Genomic DNA, 25,574 nt, shown 5'->3' on the forward strand with positions numbered 1-25,574 from the left:
CTACTTGTGAGGTGATCACCTGGGGAATTAAGCAAAAGGATTCTTCCATAAAGGTTATAGAGGCCCTAGTTCAGGATGTCACATTCACTAGGGGGCGATTCCCTTGAGAAAAGTCTCCAGCCATTTCTCCCCCTTTTTTTAATCTCTTTCCTTGCTAAAAGCAGACGACAGGAGATCAAACTGAATGGAATTCCATGACATATTGGACCCATAACACACAGACAGCCTACATACACCTCACTGGCCTGGATCCAATGAGCATCTGCCTTGAGAAAAGGTGCCTGCCATTTTTCCTGGTCAGCCTGGACCCAACTCTGTCAGTGTGAATCTGTTATCTCAAAAGGAGAGTGCCACACACCACAAACCCACCCAAGAACATAATCCAGTGCAGCTAATTGGCAGATTGCACCCCCTCACCAAGAAAACTGAAAGCCATGGGCAGTGAATATAATTCACCACTGTCAGCAGGTGAACCAACCTCAGAGAGCAGGGGCAGAATGAGAAGCCAACTGCCCAGAGCAGGGGCATGGCAAATCATTGAGCCTATCTCTTGGGACTGTGGGCAGAGTACAACATTGAGTTTGTCAGGAGAGGAGCTGACCAACCAGAGTTTCAACTGTAGAGCAACTCAGCTACCACCTGATGAAAACAGTAACATTTCTACCACCTTGAACACAATCTGGTTCAAGGTTAGCAACCACAGACTTCAACTGCAACCTACCTTATGGGCAGAAGGGACCAATGAACGCTCACAAACCAGCCTTCTGGTGAAACCACTTCAGAGATACTGCTTGCACCAGATGACCCATCAGACCAAGGGAACACAGGACTCCAAACCCCCAAACTGACTCCCCACCTAAGCTGCCCAAGAAAGAGGGGCAGCATCCTTCACCACACAGCCCACACACCAACCTCAAGAAAGACAGGGACACTGAGAAAGCTCCAGTCATAGCACCAGTACCAGGATTTGATGCCAAAGGAATAAGTCCAGAACTTTTGCAGAACTGATTTTTTTCTACTTTATTCCACTTTTTATTTTTATTATTTTTCTTCCCTTTTTATTTAATATTTTAAATTTTATTACTAACATTTTCTTATCTTTTATTCTTCCTCCCTTCACTTTCTCTCCTTTTCTTCTCCTACAATCCATGTTCTCCCCCACCAACTATTTTTTTCTGTTCCTTTTCATCTATTCTCTCCTGCATCTTCACCTCTCCTCCTTGCCTCCTCCTGTCTTTCACCCCACACTTACCACTTTCTGACTTGTCTACTGTACCAACCCTACACACTCCTATCCCTCTGCAATACCTGACACAAGTACCCTCCACTACAACAACTAAACTACACCCTAAAACACACAAGGGCCCTAAAACCCTATATCCCCCACACCTCTTTCACCCTCACCCCATCTTTCCCCCCAGCACCATCATTTTTAATTACCTAACTATCCATCTCTATCCAAAAAACACCCACTTCTTATAAATAATCTCACCAATGGGCTCTCTATATATTATGTAAACAAATGATCTGACATTAAATGTATGAATTTGTTATTGCTAATTTATACCTCCAGGTCAGGGACAGAAATAACATGTTAACCTAGCAAATGATTAAGCTTATCAAAACACAGTAATTAAGTCAAGGGAAAGATAGCAGGTGATTAAAATCCCCAACCAACCAATCAATAACATAGGAGCAAGGCACAAAATAGAAGCATGGGGAAAAGAAGAAGGCAAAAGACCAATAATTCAATAGAGGATTTAATGGGAAATGAAGAAAATGAATACCCAGTTACAGACCCCAAAAGAATGATGATAAATATGTCCAATGAGTTCAATGATGTCTATAAAGACTTGCTCAAAGGGGAAATCAAGAATGAGCTCTTTGAGATATTCATGGAGAAGCTTCAAGAGAAGGTTAAAGCGAACATACAAAATCAACTCAAAGAATATCAAGACAACACAAATGAAAAACTTCAGATGCAGAAACAACTAAATGAACTCAGAGAGACTTCAACAAACTTCAAAATGAAATAAATGTGAGTATAAAAAAGAGATACAAGAAATAAAGAAGACAGCACAAGATATGAAAGAGGAATTTAACAAATATACAGAAAACCTCAGAAATGAGAATCAAACAGAAATCCTGGAAATAAAAAGTTCCTTAAATCAAATAAAAAATACAGTTGAAAGCCATTCCAGCAGACTAGAACAAGTGGAAAACAGAATCTCAGGGCTTGAAGAAAAAATAGATATTAAAGAAAAAACAGAATTCTTAGACAAAATGCTCAAGAGCTGTGAAAGGAATATGCAAGAACTCAGATTCCATCAAGAGACCAAACTGGCAAATCATGGGTATCAAAGAAGGAGAAGAGTTGCAAGCCAATAGTATATGTAATATATTCAACAAAATAATAGAAAATTCCCCAAATCTCAAGTAAGAGATGCTCATTCAGGTACAGAAAGCATCCAGGACCCCAAACAGACATAACCAAAACAGAACCTCTTCAGGGCATATTATCATTAAAACAACTAGCACAAAGAACAGAGAAAGAATATTGAAGGCTGTAAGAAAGAAAAAACAAATAATATATAAAGGTAAATTCATCAAACAAAAGCAGGCTTCTCAAGTAAAACCTTAAAAGCAAGAAGGGCATAGAGTGAGGTATTTTAAGCACTGAAAGAAAATGATTTCAGTCCTAGGATACTCTACCCAGCAAAACCATCATTCAAAATTGATGGAGGAATAAAAATCTTCCATGATAAACAGAAACTAAAACAATATATGCCACCAAACCACCACTACAGAAGATTCTGAAATGAATCCTACACACAGAAGAGGAAAACAAACATAACCATGAAAGGACAGGAAGTTTTAAACCTCATGAGAAGAAAAGATAAGTACTCAGGAAGTAGCATTGAATCAGCTGAAAATATTCAACTCCTTAAACAACAAAATGGTAGGAATCATCACATACCTCTCAGTATTAACACTGAATGTTAATGGACTCAATTCTCCCATCAAAAGACATCACTTGGCAAACTGTTTTAAAAAGGAAGACTCCACAATCTGTTGTTTACAAGAAACAGACCTTATTACCAGAAACAAACACTGTCTTAGGGTGAAAGGGTAGAAAAAGATTTAGCAAACTAATGGCCCCTGAAAACAGGCAGGAGTATCAATATGTATGTCAGATGAACTGGACTTCACACCTAAACTAGCCAAAAGAGACAAGAAAGGTACTTCATATAATAAAAAGAGCAATACATCAAGAGGAAATAACAATTATCAACTTATTGCACTTAATGTCAGTGCTCCGAATTTCATTAAACATACATTAAAAGACTTAAAATCACAGACATACCCCAGCACAGTGGTAGTGGGAGATTTTAATACTCTTCTATCACCAATAGATAGGTCATCCAAACAAAAAATTCTAGAGCTGAATGACACTATAGATATAATGAAACTGACAGATATCTATAGAGTATTCCATCCTCCAACAGCACAATATACATTCTTCTCAGAAGTTCATGGAACTTTCTCTAAAATAGGCCATATATTAGGTACAAAGCAAGTCTCAACAAATATAATAAAATTGAAATAACCCCCTGCATATTGTCTGACCACAGTGCAATAAAACTAGAACTCAACAACAAAAAAAGCAGCAGAAAACACACAATTAGAGGCTGAACAACATATTTCTCAATAATCAGTGGGTCATAGAAGAAATAAGGGAGGAAATAAAAAAGTTCCTGTAATTTAATGAAAAGGAAAACACAGTGTATCAGAACCTATGGGACACAGCAAAGGCAGTTCTAAGAGGAAAGTTTATAGCCATGATTGCATACACTAAAAACACAGAAAGATCTCAAATGAATGACCTAATGCTAAATTTCAAACTCTTTGAAAAACAAGAACAAACCAAAACCAAAACAAACAGAAGGAGAGAAATAATAAAATAAGGATTGAAATCAATGAAATAAAGATGAAAAAACCATAGAAAGACTTAATGAAACAAAAAGCTGGTTCTTTAAAAAAAAACAGACACAATCGACAAACCCCTTGCAAATCTGACTAAAATGAAGAGGGAAAAGACCCAAATTAATAAAATCAGAAACAAAAAAAGGGAAATAACAAAAAACACCAAGGAAATCCAGGGAATCATCAGGGACTACTTTGAAAACCTATATTCAAATAAATTAGATAATCTAGGAGAAATGGACAAATTTATAGATACATATAACAATCCAAAATTGAACCAAGAGGATATTAATCACCTCAACATATCTTTAACACACAATTAAATTGAAGCATCAACATAAAGAGTCTCCCAAAAAAGAAAAGTCTAGGACCTGACAGATTCTTTGTGGAATTCTACCAGACCTTTAAAGAAGAACTAATACCAACGCTCCTTAAACTTTTCCACAAAATAGAAAGGGAAGGAACACTGCCTAACTCATTTTATGAAGCCAGTATTACACTCATCCCAAAAACAGATAAGGACACATCAAAAAAAAGGAGAACTACAGGCCAATCTCTTTAATAAACATGGATGCAAAAATCCTCAATAAAATAATGGCAAACCAAATTCAACAGCATTTCAGAAAGATCATTAACCATGAACAAGTTGGCTTCATCTCAGGGATGCAGGGATTGTTCAACATACACAATCACTAAATGTAAAAAAGCATACTAACAAGAGCAAAGACTCTTGATCATCTAGATAGATGCAGAAAAAGCCTTTGATAAAATTCAACACCATTTCACAATAAAAGCTCCAATGAAACTAAGAATAAAAGAAATATACCTGAACATAATAAAGGCTATATATAACAAACTTATAGCCAATATCATACTTAATGGGGAAAAATTGAAACCATTTCCTCTAAAGTCAGGAATGACCCATGAATGTCCACTCTCTCCACTCTTACTCAACAGTCTTGGAATTCCTAGCCAGAGCAATAAGACAGGAAGAAGAAATAAAAGGAATATAAACAGGTAAAGAAGATGTCAAACTATCCCTATTTGCAGGCAAGATACCTAGAAGACTTGAAAAACTCCACAAAAAAACTCCTAGACACCATAAACAGCTTTAGCAAAGTACCAGGATACAAAATCAATTTACAAAAATCAGTATCCTTTCTATACACCAACAATGACAGATTGAAAAAGCATATAGGAAAACAGTTCCATTTACAATACCATTAAAAAAAATAAAATACCTAGGAATAAACTTAACAAAGAATGTAAATGACCTCTACAAGAAAAACTACAAACCATTAAAAAAGAAATCAAAGAAAACTGCAGAAGATGGACATGTCATCCATGCTCATGGATTGGTAAAAATGGCTATACTACCAAAAGCATTCTACATGTTCAATGCAATTCCCGTTATAATCCCAAAGACATTCATCATAGAGTTTGAAAAATCAAACCTAAAGTTCATCTGGAAGCACAAAAGACCAAAATAGCCAAGGCAATACTGAGCAAAAAAAGCAATGCTGGAGGTATGACAATACCCAGCTTCAAATTACACTACAGAGCCATAACAATAAAAATAGTATGGTAATAGCACAAAAACATATATGAAGACCAGAAGAACAGAATAGAAGACCCAAATATAAATTCACACAGCTATGCCCTCCTAAGTTTTGACAAGGTGCCAAAAATTAAGATGGAGAAAAGACAGCCTCTTCAACAAATGTTGCAGGGAAAACCGGATATCTGCCTGCAGAAAACTAAACCTAGATCCATGTTTACCACCCTGCACAAGTCTCAACTCAAAGTGGATTAAAGGCCTTAATGAAAGACCTGAAACCTTGAAGCTACTACTGGAAAGAGCAGGGAATACCCTGGAGGGAATAGGCATATGCAAGGACTTCCTCAGTAGAACCCCAGCAGCTCAGCGACTAAGAGAAAGGATGGACAAATGGGACTTCATGAAATCACAGCAAAAGAAATGGTCTCTAAATTGAATAGACCATCCACAGAATGGTAGAAAATCTTTGCCAGCTATACATCAGACAAGGGACTGATAACAAGAATATACATGGAGCTCAAAAAACTAAACACCCCCAAAATCAATGACCCTATGAAGAAATAAGCAAATTAACTGAACAGAGACATTTCAAAGTAAAAAGTCCAAATGGCTAAAAAAACACATGAAAAAATGCTCACCATCCATGGACATAAAGAAAATGCAAATCAAAACCACATTAAGATTCCACCTTACTCCTGTTAGAATAGCCACCATCAAGAACACAAACAACAAAAAATGTTGGTGAGGATGCAGGGGAAAAGGAACCTTCATATACTGCTGGTGGAAATGTAAGCTAGTACAATCCCTATGGTAAACAATATGGAGGCTCCTTTAAAAACTAAAAATAGAACTGCCATACTATCCAGCAATACTACTCCTAGGGATATACCTGAAGGATTGTGAGTCAGCTGACAACAAAGGTACCTGTATGCCCATGTTTTTTGCAGCACTATTCACTATTAATAGCTAAGCTATGGAAACAGCCAAGATGCCCCATGGCTGATGAATGGATTTTTAAAATGTGGTATTTATATATAATGGAATTTTACTCAGCCATAAAGAAAAATGAAATTTTGCATTTGAAGGTAAAGGCTGGAACTAGATAATATCATCTTAAGTTACCCAGACAAAGAAGGCAAAAGGTCACATATTTTCCTTCACATGTGGAATACAGACAGATAATATAAATGCAATATTATGAAACACTGGTCACATGCGAGAGGTAGGGAAACTAAGAACTTGAACATTTTGATATATTCACTATGTAAAAATAAATATAAAAATTTTAAATCTACTGAAACTACCACAAGAAAGGGATTAAGGTAAAATGAAGAAAATTAGAGGAGATTAACCAATTAGTGTTATAATACATGGAACTATCACAAGGAAACTCCTTGTATAGTCACCTTTACATCAAACAAGCTAAAATGACGTTTTTCGTTCTATCTTTCCTTTTTTCTTCTACAAAATCAGAGAATGGGGGACAGAACAAGTCCTGCCCAGGGGTAGAGCTGGCACCATTGTGGGGGGGTGTTGGGGAAAGGGGGTAGGAGGGTTAATATGATGCAAAAAAATGTGTACACATGTAAGTAATTGCAAAAGTAATGCCTGTTGAAACTACTCCAGGAATCAGAGGGTGGGGGGAAGGAGAACAGTAGAGGGGGTAAATTCGTGTATGATAAATTTGATACATTGCAAGAACCTGTGTAAATGCTTCAGTGTACCCCTACCTACCACAAAAATGAAGGAAAACAAACAAAAACTGTTGAGGAAATTATTTAATCAGTGTAATCTTTTTTTTTCCTTTGCTGTCCTCAGGTTTGAACACAGGGCCTTGAGCTTGCTAGGCAGGTGCTCTACCTCTTGAGACATGTTCGCAGTTCAATATAATCTTGAATAAAATTAATCTAGTAAGAAAGGGATGTTTTCTTGTCACAAAATCATTATGACACAAGAATTATATCAAAACTTCCTTAAGACAATAAAATTTATAGATGCATTTAAATTATTTGATTTACAAACAACGTTCATAAAAATAATTTGATGTGTAAAGCACAAAGTTAGATCCCAGCAACTGAGCTTCTTGGGCTTGCCTTACTGGTGTGATGGTGCTGCCCTGCTGTGCCTTTTCCTGGACTCTTTTACAGACACAGCTGCCTCATCTACACCCACTCTGATACTTAGTTCTTTAGCAATCCACATTTCTCTAGTGCAGGAAAGATCCAGCTTACTTAGAACTGACCACTGACAAACCGATGATATTAAAGAAGGCTCTTGAATGGGTTTCCACTACATACTTTGCACATTCTTCTACCACGACATCCATGCATTTTTTCATTCCCTCTCATTGATATAATCCCTTCATAATAAATTGTGGAATTAATTCACAAAGTAACATAGGAAACCATTTCTGTGGTTATAGATAGAAATAGTACTGAGAAAAGATGTTGCTGGAGCAGAGTGAGGGTCATTTAACAAAATTTTGGCATTAAGCTTCTGTTTTTTAAAAAATAACTTGACACATGTTTGTAGAGAAACACAGCATAACTAAAGCTACTGAGGAACCACCAGCCACTCACCTATTGCCAATAGAGTTATGAGTCTGGGAAGATACACCAAAACATAATAATGGGATATCTTTTTCTAAGAGTTTGTAGTGAAGACACTTTATTTCAAGATCAAAATCTATGCTACAGAAACTAAAACAAACAAAACATCAAGGAGATAGCTGTTGGAGAGTGAAAATCAAACAGTGTTACCTAACTCTACCCAAAGGCTGGCACAAACTGTTTACATTGTGCAACATGGACAGTCTTCATATTGATATCAACATTGCCCTTGGAAAGATTAGATGGCTTCTTTTTTCCCATTTGGGGAGTGAGAAGGAAAATTCACCCCCCCCACCCTGAGTGAGAAGTTTTCAGTGACTATAGTGTGCTTTCATGTAGAGAAAAACATATCCCTTCTGCCAGCCAACAGATGATCCACACTCTGAATACTGCATCCTAACCACTTCTCCCAGCAATGATGTGGTCTTCAACACATCATTTAACACTAGGAGTGCAGTATGCAGCCTTGAACTAATTCTTAGAGTGGGGCCAACTGAATGATGGAACTCTGACTAGTACCCATGGTCCCTCCACTAGTATCAATCCCAATGCTGCCAATGGTGGCAGTGAAGCCATGCCCATCTGCTCTGCCGGCACTGTGGGCTGTGTGCAGGTCTCCTACTCCTTGGTGTGTAGACTTCCTTGGTGTGTAAATCATGTGTGCATTCAAACCTGCTTGGCTGTGTGGCTAATCTCTACAGCCAGGTCCCCTCCAGAATTCCCGATGCCAATGACAACGACTCTTTTCCCAGTGAATGTCACTGGGTTCTTATAGTCTCGACTGTGGAAGTACTGTCCTTTGAACTTTTCGATTCCTACAAGAGACAAGAAAACAATTATTGTGAGATTGTTTATGTGATGGATACCATCTGTCAATTTCTTTGCAGAGTTTAATGTTTAAGTTTGTATTTTGCATTTCATTCACCTACTTTGTTGTACTTTTACATGTTTTGCTTATTTCTTACTCTCTCTATTTTTTGAGGGTGGGGTGATCTTTGAACACAGGGCTTGAGCCAAGCCTTCAATCCTTTATTTCCTTCAGAAGGACCTTGCAATCATAAGTTGCTTGTACTTTGGATTTGCAGATGCACATGTCCAAACTGCCTCAGAAAAACCCCATTCTGCTTTGTCTTTCCATTCCCTTAGTGTCTCCTCCCATTTTTTGCATGCTCTAAGTATACACAGAATGTACTTTTTAAATGCAAATGTAGACCAAAGACTGGAATCAAATGCTTCAAGCTTTCATTACACCCTTAAAAACTCAAAAGTTCAGTTGTGTCTTTGATTGCTAAAAAATTCCTAATTCAAACTAATGCTGATCAAGAGCTCAATGAACTTTCTTTTGGCCTTTATGAAAACTAAAGATATGTGTTGGGCATGGTGACACAAGTCTCTAAGCCTAGCTACTGAGGAGACAGAAATAAAGAGGACTTCAGTTCTAGGCCAGCCCAGGCAAAAGGTTAGGAAAACTTCATCTCAATAAATAAGCCAAGTATGCTGATACATAACTGTAATCCAGCTATGCAGGAGGCGTAAATTGGAAGGTATAAGGTCAGTGCAGGCAAAAAGTACAAGACCACATCTGAAAAATAACTAAAGCAAACAGGGCTAGGGGTGTGGTTCAAGTGGTAAAGCACTTGCCTAGAAAGTGTAAGGCCCCAAGTTCAAAACCCCAGTACCACAAACAGAATGAGACACACAGTAAACATAAGATGTGTCAAACCATTTCTAGTGTAATATGACATACTGTTTCATAGCAACCTTTTTTTTATAAGTAGGAGTACACTCTAAAGAAATGATAGTATAATAGTAAATACATAAACACTAACATAGTCATTTATTATCAATCATTATGTACCGTACACATGTGTGCAGTGCTATAATTTTATACACCTGAGAGTGCAGTAGACTTCTGAACACCATCACCACAAACCTGTGAGTTCTCTTCTTTGCTACAGTGCTACAAAGGCTAAGCCATCACTAGGCAATAGGAATGTTTAAGCTCCATTGTAAACTTTTGTGGCTACCATGGCAAGCCCAGTCTATCATTAATCAAAACACCATTTTGTGGCACATGACTATACACAGACCTTCCAAATTATCATGATCTCTACCCCCAAATGGCTGTAGTACAAATTATGCTGAAATCTTCTAGGAAAACTGCGTAAGACCCACTGAGACTACAACCCTCCCAATCCTCAAGGGTCAGATTCCAGCCTTGGTTCCAGGGTCTACCTTCCTGGGGGGGTTACTTACCAGGAAAGTTTTCCAGGGGCAAATGAGCATCAGTGTGATGGCCAGTGCAAACCATTATTCCATCAAAGATATCCACCTCCTTTCTCCCTTCACACTCAGTGACCACTTCCCATTGGCCAGAAGTAGAGAAATCAGGCCGCTTATTCACACTGCACACAGTGGTCTGAAAAGTGACAGTCACAGGGGGACTTTAATCACAGCCTATGCAAAGAAACTCTCCCTAGCGTGACTCCCTACAGATCCTTACAGGAAGGGCTGGTGTCACAGGTACAATCACATTGCAGGACCCATGGAGGGATCCCAAGGAGGAACTGTTTTGTTTGGGGCTGCAGTTGGTGTGAGAAAACTTCCATGAGGCACACGAAGTAAAATAGAACTGGCAAGCTATTATATTTTGATGCTAGAAAAAGTGTGACTTGCTAGGTCTCTTGGTCTACACCCCGCAGGCAATCAGCACCTGAGTAAAGCCTTGGTTTCTCCTGGCCTTCAGTGACATTCCATGCTCTAACAGCCTTTGCCTCACCGAGACCTCCTCAAGCCCACCGACATCTTCTTACCCGAAGGCCTGTTCCCACTGCTAGCCTTAAAGGGAAGTTTTCGTGGAGAAGTAGGAAAACATCTCAGTGGTTCTTAGTTATGAAAAGGAACCTTTCTTTGCCTTCTATAAATGCTCATTTACAAGAAAATATAAAGTAAGAGACAAGGGATGGGATAATGCTATGATGTTTAAAAAAGAGTAAGTATGGGTTACTCTAATCAGCCATGGAAATATCAAGAATGTATTCCCATGTGCTTCTAGGGCCTTGGCATAATATCTTGTGGACAATAGGGACACGCCATGCCCTAGTCATGCTTAGCTGTGGATAGTTCCTCCCTGTCATGGGACTTTACACATGGGTGCTTCTGCTTGTATCACACTTTTCTTTTTTTTTTTTTTTTGTGGTATGGGGTTTGAACTCAGGACCTTACATTTGCTAGACAGATGCTCTGCCACTTGAGCCACTCCACCAACTCACACTTTTCTTCCTTCTTTGTTTCACAGACTCATACACATCTTTCAACCTCATCCTGGACATTATCTGCTCTACAAAACTTCCCTGGGTCCTGATATGTCTACTACTGGTGGTTAAATGCACTTCTCTGACCTGCACTCATCTCTCAGTAACTGCTTTTAAATTATAGGCATTATACAATTTTCTTCATTTTTCTGTGTCTTCAACTGGTCTGCAAAGTTAACTGGGGGTGTTTTTCTTTGCATTTTCACTGTTTATGCAGTAACAAACTTATTGAAGAACTATCACTTAAACAAGTGAAACTGGATTGTAAGTGACTGACTTTAAGAGTTGTCACTGGATGTTACCCTTTTATCATTGTGGTTATAGAGAAAAAGGCATGATTTAGTAGAATAGTCAGGAGGAGAAGCTTTGGAACTTTTGCCAGCTGTCCTAAAATATCTCTTCTTTTATGATCATGATTACAAATTATAGAAAATTCATGAAAGATTTCCTAGCGGAAAGGAACCAGAAGTGACCTAGTATAATCATTGTTTTTTAAGAAAAAAAATTAAGATTAAATGAAGTTGAGAAACTTACTTATTAAAGATTAATTAGTGGTACAGCAAGGACCATAATTCAGGATTTTGTTTCCCAATTCACTGTTCTTCCCTTTAAACCAACTTAGTTGCTTTGCTTCTTCAGTAACTTCCCAATAAGTACTTCACTGTGTTGTTGTGGTTATCACATACAATAATATAAATCATATATTGGAAAGTGTGTCAGAAAGTATAAGAGAGCTAAGCACAATAGTGGGCAAGTGTGGAGCCAGAAGTTTTTAAAGTTTCCATCCCTATCAGTTCTGCTAATATGTTTTATCAAATAATGTGAGCTGAAGGCAATGAAAATACTCTGGAACATGGCTTCCTGTATCTGTAGCCAAGATATATAATAGAGATATTTTCTTGGACATTTTTCAGGTACAGAGAGGACAAAGACTGGAGGAGCTCTTGCCTGGACAACTTACAGACATGTACACATCAAGCCAATCATTACACATATAGATTGGTAAAGGAAGCAGCAGTTTTCACTTTCTTGATGACCAACTTCAAACACAAGGATGCCCACAAAATTCCCTACCTTACCTTGAACCGGATGTACTTTAGAAGGCCAAATTCTCCAGCATACATCCTGAAATACTCCAGGACCTGGGAGTTGTGCATGAAGTTGGGGTAATGAGCTGGGATGGGGAAGTCACTGAAGCACATCATCTCCTTGGAAGTATTGATGACCACCGATTTGTAAATACTGGCCCTTCCCTGTTCTGGATTGTCCTGTAGTAAATCAGAAGCACTTATGGCAACTTGAGAATTAACTTCGTGCTTTATAAATAGCCATTAAACAGTTTCTGAATGAAATGTCAATTAAACAAATTGCATACACACACACACACACACACACACACACAGACACACACACACACACCTGCACTTCTGCCATTATTGTGCCCCATGTAGTCCCTTCCCCTTGAATCTGACTTGTCTTTATGACTTGTTTTAGACCAACAGCTTATAGTTAAAAGGGCACTGATGACTTCCAAGCCTCAGGGATAAGTAGCTTTGTAGCTTCTGCCTGGGTCTCCTAGAAAGCTCACTGTGGCAGAAGACAGAGCCACGTAAGAAGTGCAAGTACCCTGAGACTGCCATATGTTAGGAAGCCCAACCTGCACACAGGAAGAGCAGGTTAAAGGAATATTCAGTCAAGCCCCAGAAACTCTAGATATCCTTGCTCAAGTTCTAAACCTGTGCACAAAAGTCATATCAGATGTCCAGTCTCAGCTGTCACCTGGTTGTAATCATGTGAGCTTTCTATCAAGAACCACCCCACAGAACAGGTCTTGGGAGTTTCCACATGCATTGCAACGCTGCTCCCCGGAAGACATGGTACTAATGTATACTCTTTCTAGTTTAAGTTCTTATTTACCCCATTTTTACTAATACTGAATAATAGTCATTTAAATGCATAAAAATGAGGGTAGTTGGGAACATATGCTGGGGAAAGTATGTTAGTACAATATGTTCTGAATAATGTTGCAATATATACAAAAACTCTTGAGTGGTGCTCATGTCTGTAATCCAAGCTACCCTGGAGGTGGAGATCATGAGGATCTGCCCCAGCAAAATGTTTATTCGACCAATCAAAAAGGGTGTGTACCTGTTATCCCATGTAGGTTGGAATTGCTAATCCAGGCTGGCCTGGGCATGAGTGCAAGATCTTATTCATAAAATAACTAGAACACACAGAGCTGCTGGTATGACTCAAACTTGCCTGGCACACAAAATGCCCTGAGTTCAAACTCCAGTATCCCCTCCCAAACAAACAAAAACCAAATCAACAAAAACAATCTTGAAAATTACAGGGTCTCTTAAAGAAATATTAGGCATTGCAGACAAAGAGTTATATTAAGGATGTTAATATCATTATTCACAACACAGAAAAGGAAACAAGCCAAATGCTCTACAAAATACACTAAAATTTGAGAACCACTGCTGCAGATCCTTGCTACCCACAAAGTGGTCTGAGGACCAGCAGAAGGTGTATCACTAGGGAGACAGACAGGAATCCAGAACCTCAGGCCCCACTCCAGATGCTAAGACATAACTCACATTTTAGCAAATTCCTCAAGTGGTTCAAAGGCACATTAAAACAGAGCATCACTACTTTAGATGACATCAATCACCAATTCAGTGTTCTCCCCCCTGCAACAAAATTCTCTGCTTCCTCAAGGACGACCTAATAACTACCTCATGGGGTTGATGTGGTAATCTGTAAAATAATGTCATAGGAACCTCTTTTATAACTAACATCATCACAAATGACAGGTTTTCAAATCTATTATATTAAAATGTTTTTGATCATGGAAATTCACCTTAACTAATTTGGGCTCCCTCCTCCTTTTCATTACAGAAATGAAAACGTTCAATGTTTGTAGATATGACAAAACACAAAAGAGAGTGTGAGATTTGTGCACCCTCAGGCTTATTTTCCTCACATTTTTATTGAGGTATTATTTAGTGTAGGAATCCTAAGTTCATTATTCCCATTTCTCTGCCCCATAATTCAAAGTTTCACTTCTTTTTGACTGCTAATAAGATTTCCATAACTCTCTTTTCAAGAGTCTTCTAATCTATTTTAGCTATTTCAACCAAATTATTGTTTCTAAGTGTGGCTGTGGCTATATGTGTGACCTAATTACAGATTTTGGTATAGCTCCATTTCTGAGAAAATTCCTATTTCTCAGGACAGGATTAAAAACCTCTATAATATCATGTAGTAGGTAAATATTTATCCAAATGGGGTAAATAAGAACTTACACTAGATAGAGTATACATTACTACCATGTCTTCTGGGGAGCAGTGTTGCAATGCAAGTGGAAACTCCCATGTATTTCTGAGAAAATTCCTATTTCTCAGGTTAGGATTCAAAACCTCTGTAATATCATGTAGCATTTTCCATGTTTACCCAAGTGGATAGTAAAGCCCTTTGACTTGTAATCATGGTTTTCCTGAGAATACATACAGCAGTAAATAAATGTCTAATTATGTATAGATATGAATATTTACATATAAATGTACATGTTTAATTATGTATAAATGTATGTAATTATGTAAGGATGTAATGTATGTATGTATAAGTGATGTAATTCTATATGTATGTATAAATGTATGTAATTATGTATAGGTGTATGTTAAATTATATTGAGAAAAGTATTTATACAAAAAAGCAGTAAATTTCACATAATACATAACAAATTAATGACACACACCAACATTTATTTCAAAATGATGTGACTGTGCTGTATCTACCCTTCCAGAAAATTTGTAAGGAAAACTGCAAGATCATATAAAAGTCAAATATCTACAAAAGATATCTACTTTTGTATGATTTCAAATATTAGTTATACATTGTTAATTATTTATTTTACTTCATGTTAATTCAAACCAACTTCCTCAAAATCTTGAGGAAGTTGAAGAACTTAAAATGCCCCCCAAATCCAGGAATGGCATAGTAAGTTATAGCTTCTCATCATGATGTAGAAGTTCTCTTCCACACCACTCCCTGGGTGGCCTGCTAAAGACAAAGCAGATCCTGTTACTCCCACACTTACTTCTACTAGTTGTTTTGGAAAACCAAACTACTTATTTTGAAATTTAGCACATTTCACAATCTATTCTAATCTTCATTTCATGTTCTCCTTAATGAACCCCTCATTTTTAAGTCATTAAATTATTCCTGGAGCAATCTAGGTTCTTTTACAACTTTAAACCTTTGCACCTGTGACTACATCTTCATCTGAAAAATTCCTATAATTTAAGAGTCACATCAAATGTCACTTCTTGGGAGAATACTTTCTGTTTTCTTTTCACTAGAGAAGCTAGCTGCACTATTCCTCTTCCAAGCCCCAAACTCTCCATTCATATTGCTATAAAGGAAAATCAAGCACACTGTATTATTATGCACTGGTTTCCATGATTATGAGGCACCTGAGAGTGAGGTATATTCCTTATTCCCCCTATATCTCTATAGCTAACACAGTACCTGCTACACAGTGTATGCTCAATAAATGCTTTGGAATGAATTAATAAACTAGGAGAAAGAATTTGGATATACCCAAAACAGTAATTTTTGAAATCTGTGTGTGAGCATTGAAAATGGCCTAGACTAACAATAGAAAAAGTTTCATAAAATTAAATTTACATTCTAATCACACCAAATATATAATATTGTGTATATATGTGGCAACTATATGTCCCTGTCTACCCACATTTATATAATTATATACTGTATAATCTCTCCTCATTACAGGAATCTCTTTTGAGTAGATCTAATTTATTTAAATATATAAAACTTGAAAATAGGGAAACCAGTTGATTAAGAAGATATTTTTTCTTTCATTTGCCTTAAAATATTAACAAAAATAAAATATTGTTTTTATAATACCCATTTATGATAAAAACTCTTAGCATAATAGGAATAGAGAGAAACTTCCTCAATTTGATAAAGGCCAACTACAAAATATGACCAGCTAACATCATCCTTGATAATGAGAAACTGGACACTTTTCCCTTAGGATTTGGACTCAAAGTAAGGATGTCTCTCATGTCTCACTTCTCCTAGTCAACACTGTACCAGAAATCCTAGCTTGTGTACCATTTATTAAGGCTATAAAGATTGTTAACAAAGAAATAAAACTACTGTCATTTGCAGATTACATGACAGTTTATGTAGAAAATTCCAAATAATAATAATTTAATAATAATAACAATAGTACCTCCTGGTAACTACTGAGTACAGCCAGGCTATAGGGTACAAGGTCAATATACAAAAGTTAGTTGCTTTCCTGTATATCAGAAATGAAAAATTAGAATTTGGAACTTAAAAATGCCATTTACAAGAACACCCCCATATTAAATATTTAGTCATAAAACTAACAAAACACATATAGAAGTTAATATGAATAAACTATAAAACAAAAGAAATCAAGCATTAAAATAAATGGAACATTTTTCTGTGTTCATACATTGAAAGACCTAATACTGTTAAGATGTCTATTCTGCTGGAGGTTTGACTCAAATGTTAGAGTGCCTGCCTTACAAGGGTGAGGTCCCAAGTTCAAACTCCAGTGCCACAAAAAAAGAAAAAAAAAGATATCAGTTCTTCCTTATTTGACCTATACATACAATGCTAGGATGTAGCATTGCATCCCAGCAAGCTGCCATGTAAGTATCAACAAACCAATTCTAACATTTGTATGGAAAATTAGCCAAAAATACCAATTTGCAATGTGGGCTCTACATAGTAACTTTCTTCCAAAGTGTACTTACTTCCAAAGGGAGAAAAGAGATGAACTTGGCACCAGCAAAACCACACAAATTCCACTTCAAGCAATACTTGAAGGTTAACATTAGTGGTGATAAGTCATATTGATACTAAGTACCCTCGAAATGAAGTACTGAAAACGACATTTTCCTCAACCATCTTCCTCACCCAGATATAGAACCTCAGACTAATCCTGAGAGAAACATCAGCCAATTCTTAATTGAGGTGTTTCTACAAAATACCTGACCAGTAATCCTCATTGCCAAGGGCATGGAAAACAAAGGAAAACTTAAGAAAATGTCACAGCCAAGAGGAGTCTAAGAGGCCATGACAACCAAATGTAATGTGGTCAGAAAAAGCCATTAGGAAAAACTAAGTAAATCTAAGTAAGAACTTATCCGTACTAGTTCACTGATTATGAAAAGTGTAGTACACCAATGTAAGCTGCTAATAAAGGGGAACTAGACATAGTGTCTTTGGGAAGTCTGCACTATCTTCCTGATAAGTTCCACATACTCCAAACTGTTCTAAAATTGAAAATATATCTGAACATGTTGTTCGTACATTAGCATTTTTTAACTTAAATTATTAATGGAAGAATTGTTATGGAGTTAATATGTTTGGGGTGGCACATTCCTAACATTTGAAATTTATTTCATTCATTCAACAGATATTTATAAAGTTCCTCTGTAATAAAATACTATGTTGGTTCCTGGGAAATACAAGATTTCCCTTGTCTTCTAAAAGGCTCAAAGCTTAGTACAAGGAATGGAACCGTGCTTTCCCCAGCAGATCTGGGGTCACTGAGTGAACTGAATTATATCTCTCTCCTCTATGACAATTGTCACATTTCAATTATTTTTCAAGTCACTAAATTGTCAACGAAAACTTTCCATTCCTTTCAACCACTTGATTGGGTCCTTGGTAGGGTTTATCACTGTGTCAACTCATTGTTTTACCAAAGAGTGGGAACAGGGTGGTATTGGGGCAGTGAGTACAAAAACAAGCTCCTCTAAATTCCTGTGTCCTACCAAGGAGGAATTAATCTCTCCTCTACAAATTTTTTCCCTGATTATATTTCCAGCCCAGGTAAAAGGTTCACACATTTGAGGAAGAAGTTCATATTTTTAAAAAGAGGGATTGGGAGGCTGAGGCAGGAGAATCATGAGTTCCAGGCCAGTCTGAAAAACAGCATGACAAGATCCTGCCTCAAAAAAAATTTAAAATGGGGGGTAAAGAGAATCAGAGGGCCCAAGGGGGGGTTAATTGGAACTGGAAAGGATTGGAGGCAATAAAAGACAAAAGGAAAAATCTAGCATTCTCCTTCAGTGGGAGAAGTGAGGACAGTGTTAGACATTCAGAGCCCCATAGACAGATCCTCTGTGAGCTGCTCTTCCTCCTTCTGTTATCTGCACTTTGGAATCTGCTAGGAAGCTTTAAAAAATCATGCCTGGGTGGTACCCTGCAGACTGATGTAATTGCTCTTTTCTAACACAGAAATAAGGTTGAGTGCTCCTAGTATGAGAGCTCAGTGCTGGCCCAAAGGTTCACAGCATTGGTCTATCCCATCAACTTCCAAAGCCCTTTGAGCAGCCATTCTGAGCTAAACTGCAAAGGGCATGATTGCAGAGGCAGGAAGTGATTTATCTGTATCCCCATATCCTCTACCATAGTCTGAGGTCCAGAAGTGTTTGTTCAATAAACTATTGTTGATGTAGTTTAACGATGCAATATCATCCTCATTTAAGACCTGGGAAAGCTGGGTAGAGGCTGTAAGGCGGTGGGCTTCCATGTTGGTTGTGCATTAGAAATATCTAGTAGAGCTTTATTGGGGCCTGAGGCCACGAAAGCCAGAACTCACAGGTAGACTGACATGAGTATTTGTTAAAGTTCCTTTTTTCTGCTGTGTGCAGTAAAAGCCAAGAACTATTGCTCTTTTAAGTGCTTTTGCATCTGTTCTTTGTCTTACCCTTTCTTCTTTACTGTTTTTAGAGGGGGAGAACAGTTATGAAATTTATAGATTTAAAAAATACTATTCATTTAAGGTTGGTATTACTTAATTTTAAATATATAAAAATTTATAATAGATTATAAATATATAAATAAATGTATACAGACCATTTATTTATACAACCATAAATATACTTTAGAACTTATCTCTGTGAATGTAGTTTTATGACCATAGTATCAGCACTCTGTGGGGTTCATTAGAAGTACAGAATTCTGACACCACCCCAGACCGGGGATCAGAATGCACATTCTAGCAAAATCTCCAATGTTTCATGTGCCCTGTGAAGTTTGAGAAGCATTGTTTTAAAAGGGGACTTGATCAAAAAATATGAGTTATTTTTCAGCATAAGTACTTACTAAGTCCTTAGTATTTCTAGGAAATTGATCATTTTTTTCAAGCTACCCAGTAATATGTGAGCAAAGTTATGTGCATGGCATTAGCACCTATATCCCACCATGAGTCTGAGCTACTGAGTATATAGATCAAGAATTGACAGAAGTTAATATCTTGAGAGCTCTTAAATTGTTACTACTAGAAAGCATTAAAATATAACAAGAAGGAGGCAATATCAGATTGGCAGGTGGAACAGAGGTAGTAAAATAGAAATAGTAGTATCTGAGAAGGAAAGAAATCATGCTGAATCCCAGAGACTGATCACAGAAAAAGAGAAAATGGAACCTGTTGGAATACCAGTGTTCTTATTGGACACCTGGTGACCATGGTGGAATTCCACCATGCATCAACCAATTCTATACATGATACCTCAATTTTTTTTTAAAAGAGGAGCTTGGTGACTCAAGCCTGTAATTCCAGTAACTTGGGAGGAGGGAGCTTGAAAGGATCACAGTTTGAGGCCAGCTTCAGGATAAAACGTAAGACCTTGCTCAAAAGCAACTAAAGCAAAAAGCAGGTGTAGCTCAGGTTGTAGAGTGCCACCTAGCAAGTGCAAGGCGTCAAGTTCAAACCTTAGTGCCACAAAAGAGAGAGAGTGTGCAGGACTCCTAATAATAAGCAAAGGAGTAATAAAGAGCAGATTTCAGATGGAGAACATTCTTGAGGAAGACATTATTAGAATAAGAAACATCAAACTCAAACTGACATTTGTAACACCACAGATTCCACAACTATGGAAGGCTCCACATGCATCCTAAGCAGCCATTAAACAAGGTTTGCTTCTCAGGGATTCACTTATTAAACAAAAACAAATTGGGACCCAACATATGCCAGGCATTATGCTTGACTCTCCAATATAATTGCGATCCATACAGGTATGGCTTCCTAATGGAAGTCAGAGTGTTATGATGATGAAACATTATTTCTTTTCAAAGAACCAGGTCAGAAGGTTGAAATTTTCACAAGAGAACAATCTGAATATCTGCCAAGATAGGTCTTTAGCAGACCTGCCAAAATGGTCTTTAAACCATTTTGGAGACAAAAAAGCAGAAGCCTGAAATTCAGGGAGAATGATGGATTTCCTCCCAACTTCCTGCCTTCTTCAAATGATTTCATGCCTGTTAGTAATTGCCAAACCTGACTAAGATACTTACACCAAATGCATGGGTTCCACTCTGGGCCTATTAAATAATGTAGCAGTATGTAACTGGCACCATTTTAAGTAACTAATATAGATATTTATTTGCTTATTTCCCATGTTAACATTAAAAAATGGATGCAATTATTAGTCCCTTTTCAAAGGTGAAGAAACAATGGACACAGAAAAATTTAATGATTTGCCCAAGGTCACACTCTCTTTAAATTTAAGATAGTGCTCTTAATCTCAAGTATGTGGTGACTGGATTTCGAGAGTAGAATTTTCTGTTGATTGCCAGAAATGAATCAACATGCTTTTCATCATATGTCCAAGAGTCTGAACAAAGGAATGGGGTTTATTAAGAAACTCCTAATTAACTTTACATCTGAGAAAGGAGATTTTTCAAAGAGGTTATATAGTTTCCAAAACAGAGCCAAGATGCAAAAGGACTGTACTTCTGTTCAAGTAAGGAATGCCACATAGGCACTTTTAAGTAGCTGATCAACACTGTGCTAGTTTGTATGAAATAGGAAACAAACCTGTGGCATGTCAATGCCATTCACTAGTTCAGAAAATGAGTTTAAAAGCAAGTCCAATGCATACCAATTTGAAGACCAATGAAGGTAGTTGATATTCCTTGGCATTTAATAAACATAATTATGTTTAAGTAGATAATATTTTAAACTGTTGCTACCAAGTTGTGTGACTGGGAATGCATATTAAAATAATTCAGTTTTAAAACTGAGGACACCAAGGACAAAACAAACCAGTCACAAATGCCTTCTGCCCTTTGTCCAAAGACAAAGGACTTTGGACTTCTCAAGGGAAAAAAAGTTCAAACCTAACAAGTCAATTAGATTTTATATTCTATTCAAAAGTCTGGGATTGTCAGAGAAGTACTTAAAATGAAGTGTTATTTTTTAATGGAAAAATAAGATTGAAGACTGAGAAGTGGGATTCCTGGAAAGAGTAGTAAGCAGATAATTGTAGCTCATTTACCTGTTATGACAACCAGGAGCAAGCACTGTACATTGCTAACCTGCAGTACACTGCTCTCCCCACCCCCTTCCCTGAAGGTCCAACCCCCATGGCCTTGGACAAGCTAGGCAAGCCATCTCAGTGAGCCACAGGCACACCTGTGCTGTCCATTTCATAATGTTTGCTGTTTTGTTATTCCACAGATTGTTTCCCTCTTCCAGATACCAGCACACATCATAAAATGAAAATGGTCTTAGACAGCAGTAAAAGGAAAACAAGTGATATCTCTGTCGCATTTTGGTGCCGGTCTAGGTAAAGTGGAACCCGCACAAAACCCAAGGTGGTGGCTGCTGAGAGGTGGTTAGCAGGCTGAAATCTAACAGATTTAGTCCCTGTCAAGTTTCTGGCTAGTCCTAGCCAAGAGATACAATGTGTCTAGTTGTAGCAGGGCTTCCAAACCGTAAGGGCGAGGAGACCCACCTGGAACCTCCACAGTCCTCCGATGTCCTCAGTCCTCTCAAAGCAGACAGGCTCCAAGCCTTCCTCCACACAGCTCTTGATACAAGTGAGCCCACTGGATCCTCCCCCAATCACAGCGATTCTTTTCTTGGTCATGGTCTCCAGAGATCTTTGCCTGAGTGGGCCAGTGGCACTTGTCCCAAAGAAAGAAGGACAAACTATAGAAAGCTGTCGTCAATGCACACTTCTTACGGAGGACTTTGACCAAGGCACGCAAATGAGTGCTGTCACAGAGGCGCCTTTGGAGAGGGCTGACTCGGATCCTGGGGCTACACTGCAGCTGCACTGTGCTCTGATAGGTGTGACTCCCACTTGGGGCTGACCAATGTCTGTAGGTGGCTGGGACTGTGGCTCTCACGGAGGACCATACACCAACCAGGGATAAATAGCAGCCACTGCCAATGGGAAAGCGCCCCACCTCTGGCCCGCCCACCCGCCCACTCATGGCACCACCCTCCCACCTTGCACCAGAAAAGGCATAGACTGAATTTGTTTTGAACAAAATATTATATAAAGTGTGCCCTTTCCCTGAAGCACTCCCAGGGACTGTGAGCCAGGAGACCTGTGTGTCCAGTTCTCCCCCATTTCCAAGTCCACTTTGCTTTCGGCTTTTGCAAGACACTGAGGGAGTCTGGCTCCCGTCCCCTCTTCCTTCTCCCTCACTGCGTCACACAGTGGATCTTTGAATCTGCACCATGGTGAGGAATTTTTAATTCCCAGGCCCTGAGTCAAGAGTGGGGCACATTGAGGAATGGATTGTGCTTCCTACTTAGAGGACCTTACAGTTTAGTGGAGGACACGAGGTCACAAACAGGGATGGATTCCAAAAAAGTGAAAGTACTTCATGAAAGTTCTTTCTCTCATGACCCAAATAGTGAAAAACGCAATAGATCCACTTCTAAAATGAAACATAAAACGTTCAAATGTTGGGCTGGAAACCTGGCAAAAGTGTAAGAGCCCAGCCTAGCAAGTTCTAGTACTGAGTTCAAACCCCAGCACCGCCTAAGCTGGGGGGAAGTTCATCTATAAAATCAGGTAGAGCTGACAATGTAATGGTTATAAGACTGCATGCACTGTGTGAGAATTAGGGTTCCTCCAGCCCTGGCCCCACACTCACCCCTGGAGTATCCTTCAAAGGATGGTGGTTATTATTTTGGAGGTGTATCTTGTGTTTATTGAGAATCCAGCAGTCCAGTACCACCATAATCACTTTCACTGTGCACTTGGAAAATGGAGGCACAGAGAGGCTAAGCAACCTACTGAGGATGACACAGCAAAGGCATGGAATTGCAGGGATTCAGCCAGGCAGCCTGGCTTCAGGCATGCTCTCAATTATTACATATTCTGCTCTTGCAAGAGGATATTTTTACTTCTTATTTACCACAAGCCCTTCTACCATTTCTCAATCTCTATATTGCACTCTTTTCTGTTTGCCTAACTTTTGCCTTTCCACCTCTTCATTTTACTTGAACTGTTTTTAACTCAACGACAGCTTGCTTTATGTCAACTACAAAAAAATGCAGCTTTAAAATAGGTCTTTGGATTGGAGAATCTTTTTGCTCCATCTTGAAGGACTCCTGCCCCATATGATCTGAATTACATGAAAATACAGCAAACATGCACATCCAGGAACACGAGGCATCAACAGCACTTAATGGGAGGATGAAGGGACAGAGGCTCAAGGGTGAAGTCTTGAGAGTGAGTATATATGCACTTTATATGTCATACACATAAGTACATGTTTCTCAGCGATTAAAAGGACTGTTTTCATTATTGATGTGATTTTATCAAAATAGTTTTTGGTTGAAAATCACTTAATCATCACATGAAGATGACCTAAACAAGTAGTTCTTTTAATTAAAAAAAAAGCTGATATTTAATTTTCCACTGGGATTCTCTTCTCATGTTCCTTTAATGAACACTTTAAGAGGCTTCATTAAAACTCTTATTTGACGAGTGTTCTCACAGACACAACCAAATAAAATACATTTTGCCACAATGATCTTTAGTTCTGTCTACTTTCTCCTAGAAAGAAAAAAAAGCAGCATTCCTTGTTTAATTGGCTAAATGTTCCTCCTTGGAAATCTCAGGAGAAATTTTTGTCCTGGGGTTTGAACTCAGGGCCTTGAACTCATAGTCTCTTTCTGTCTCTCTCTCTCTCTCTCTCTCTCTGTCTGTCTTTGTCCTGAATCAATTTTGCAAATTTAGAATGTTGCAATAATTACCTTTAAAGCTTATTAATATTTTAGGTTATTATTTTCTTTTAAAATTACTTCGATTGTGTCTCAGAATTAATCACTTTTAAATTTGGAAGTACTTTTCATACTTTTTTAAAATTACTTATAAAAGTTTTTAATCCTTGACTCAAATTCCATCCTGTTTAGGCTAATTACCAATTTGCATTTCAGCAATTTCTTCCTTTAGCTGTAACTTAATACATGCAAACTGATTGACAGACGCAACACCATTACTGGAACTATTAGGAAAGAGCTTGAGGGATAGATAATGATGACTAATTCGAAGGCTTTGGAACGGATGTGGGCAGTGTTCAATTGCATGTTTAACTGTGCTTCCAGAGTCTCTGTAAAGGAGGAGTTATTCAACCATACAGACCTACCTCTGTTTGGATGCTCTTCTATTTCCTAATTTTTTTTTTTTGTTACGTCTGGATTTTACCTACATTCATTCAACAAATACTCATCTTCAGATGTCATTTCTTTCATACGGCAACTTTATAACATGGAATGGGCTTGAATCTTGTTTGAAGGAGAGCTGACAAGGAAGGCTGCCTTGACACAAACCACATTGTGAAGTGAATAGGATGTAAATACACCTTTGTTCAATTAACATGTTAGGAAGCTATTTGCCAGCTTCTCAGTTAGGACTAGTGAAGTTGTCATCTATACCAGAATATCAATTCCACGCCTTTATGGTCAGGTTCTTTGTTAGAGAAGAGGAGAGGAAACTCATATCTAAAGCAGATGGGGAGATAGATCATGAACATTGCAGTAAGCTGAAAACATGACCCCCCCCTCAAAGATGTACATGTCCTAACTCCCCACAACCTGGGAATTGTATCTTATATGACAAAATGTACCTTGCAGGTGGGAGTAAGTTATGGATTTTGAGATGAACATTGCTCTGGATCATGTAGATGGACCCAATAAAATTACCAAGACTTTTGTAGGAGGGAAGGTGAGAGTGACTTGTCTATAAGACAGCGACTATGTGAACTGAAGCGAGATGCTATGCTGCT

The 25,574-nt window shown here is 38.0% G+C and overlaps 1 protein-coding gene across 1 annotated transcript in view; it reads right to left on the reverse strand.

Moving 5' to 3' along the window:
- LOC109696889 (flavin containing dimethylaniline monoxygenase 5) overlaps positions 1–22,687 on the reverse strand; it is a 35,087-nt gene extending 12,400 nt beyond the window's left edge. Inside the window, exons 1-4 of the mRNA XM_020180178.2 lie at positions 22,280–22,687; positions 12,545–12,733; positions 10,408–10,570; positions 8,824–8,966 (exon numbers count right to left, since the gene is read on the reverse strand). Coding sequence (XP_020035767.1) covers positions 8,824–8,966; positions 10,408–10,570; positions 12,545–12,733; positions 22,280–22,414 — 630 coding nt within the window. The 5' untranslated portion in view covers positions 22,415–22,687. The remainder of the gene's footprint in view (positions 1–8,823; positions 8,967–10,407; positions 10,571–12,544; positions 12,734–22,279) is intronic.
- Positions 22,688–25,574: the final 2,887 nt, after the last annotated feature.

This window comes from Castor canadensis, chromosome 12 (genome assembly GCF_047511655.1).
Source record: "Castor canadensis chromosome 12, mCasCan1.hap1v2, whole genome shotgun sequence".
NCBI classification, from domain to species: Eukaryota; Metazoa; Chordata; class Mammalia; order Rodentia; family Castoridae; genus Castor; species Castor canadensis.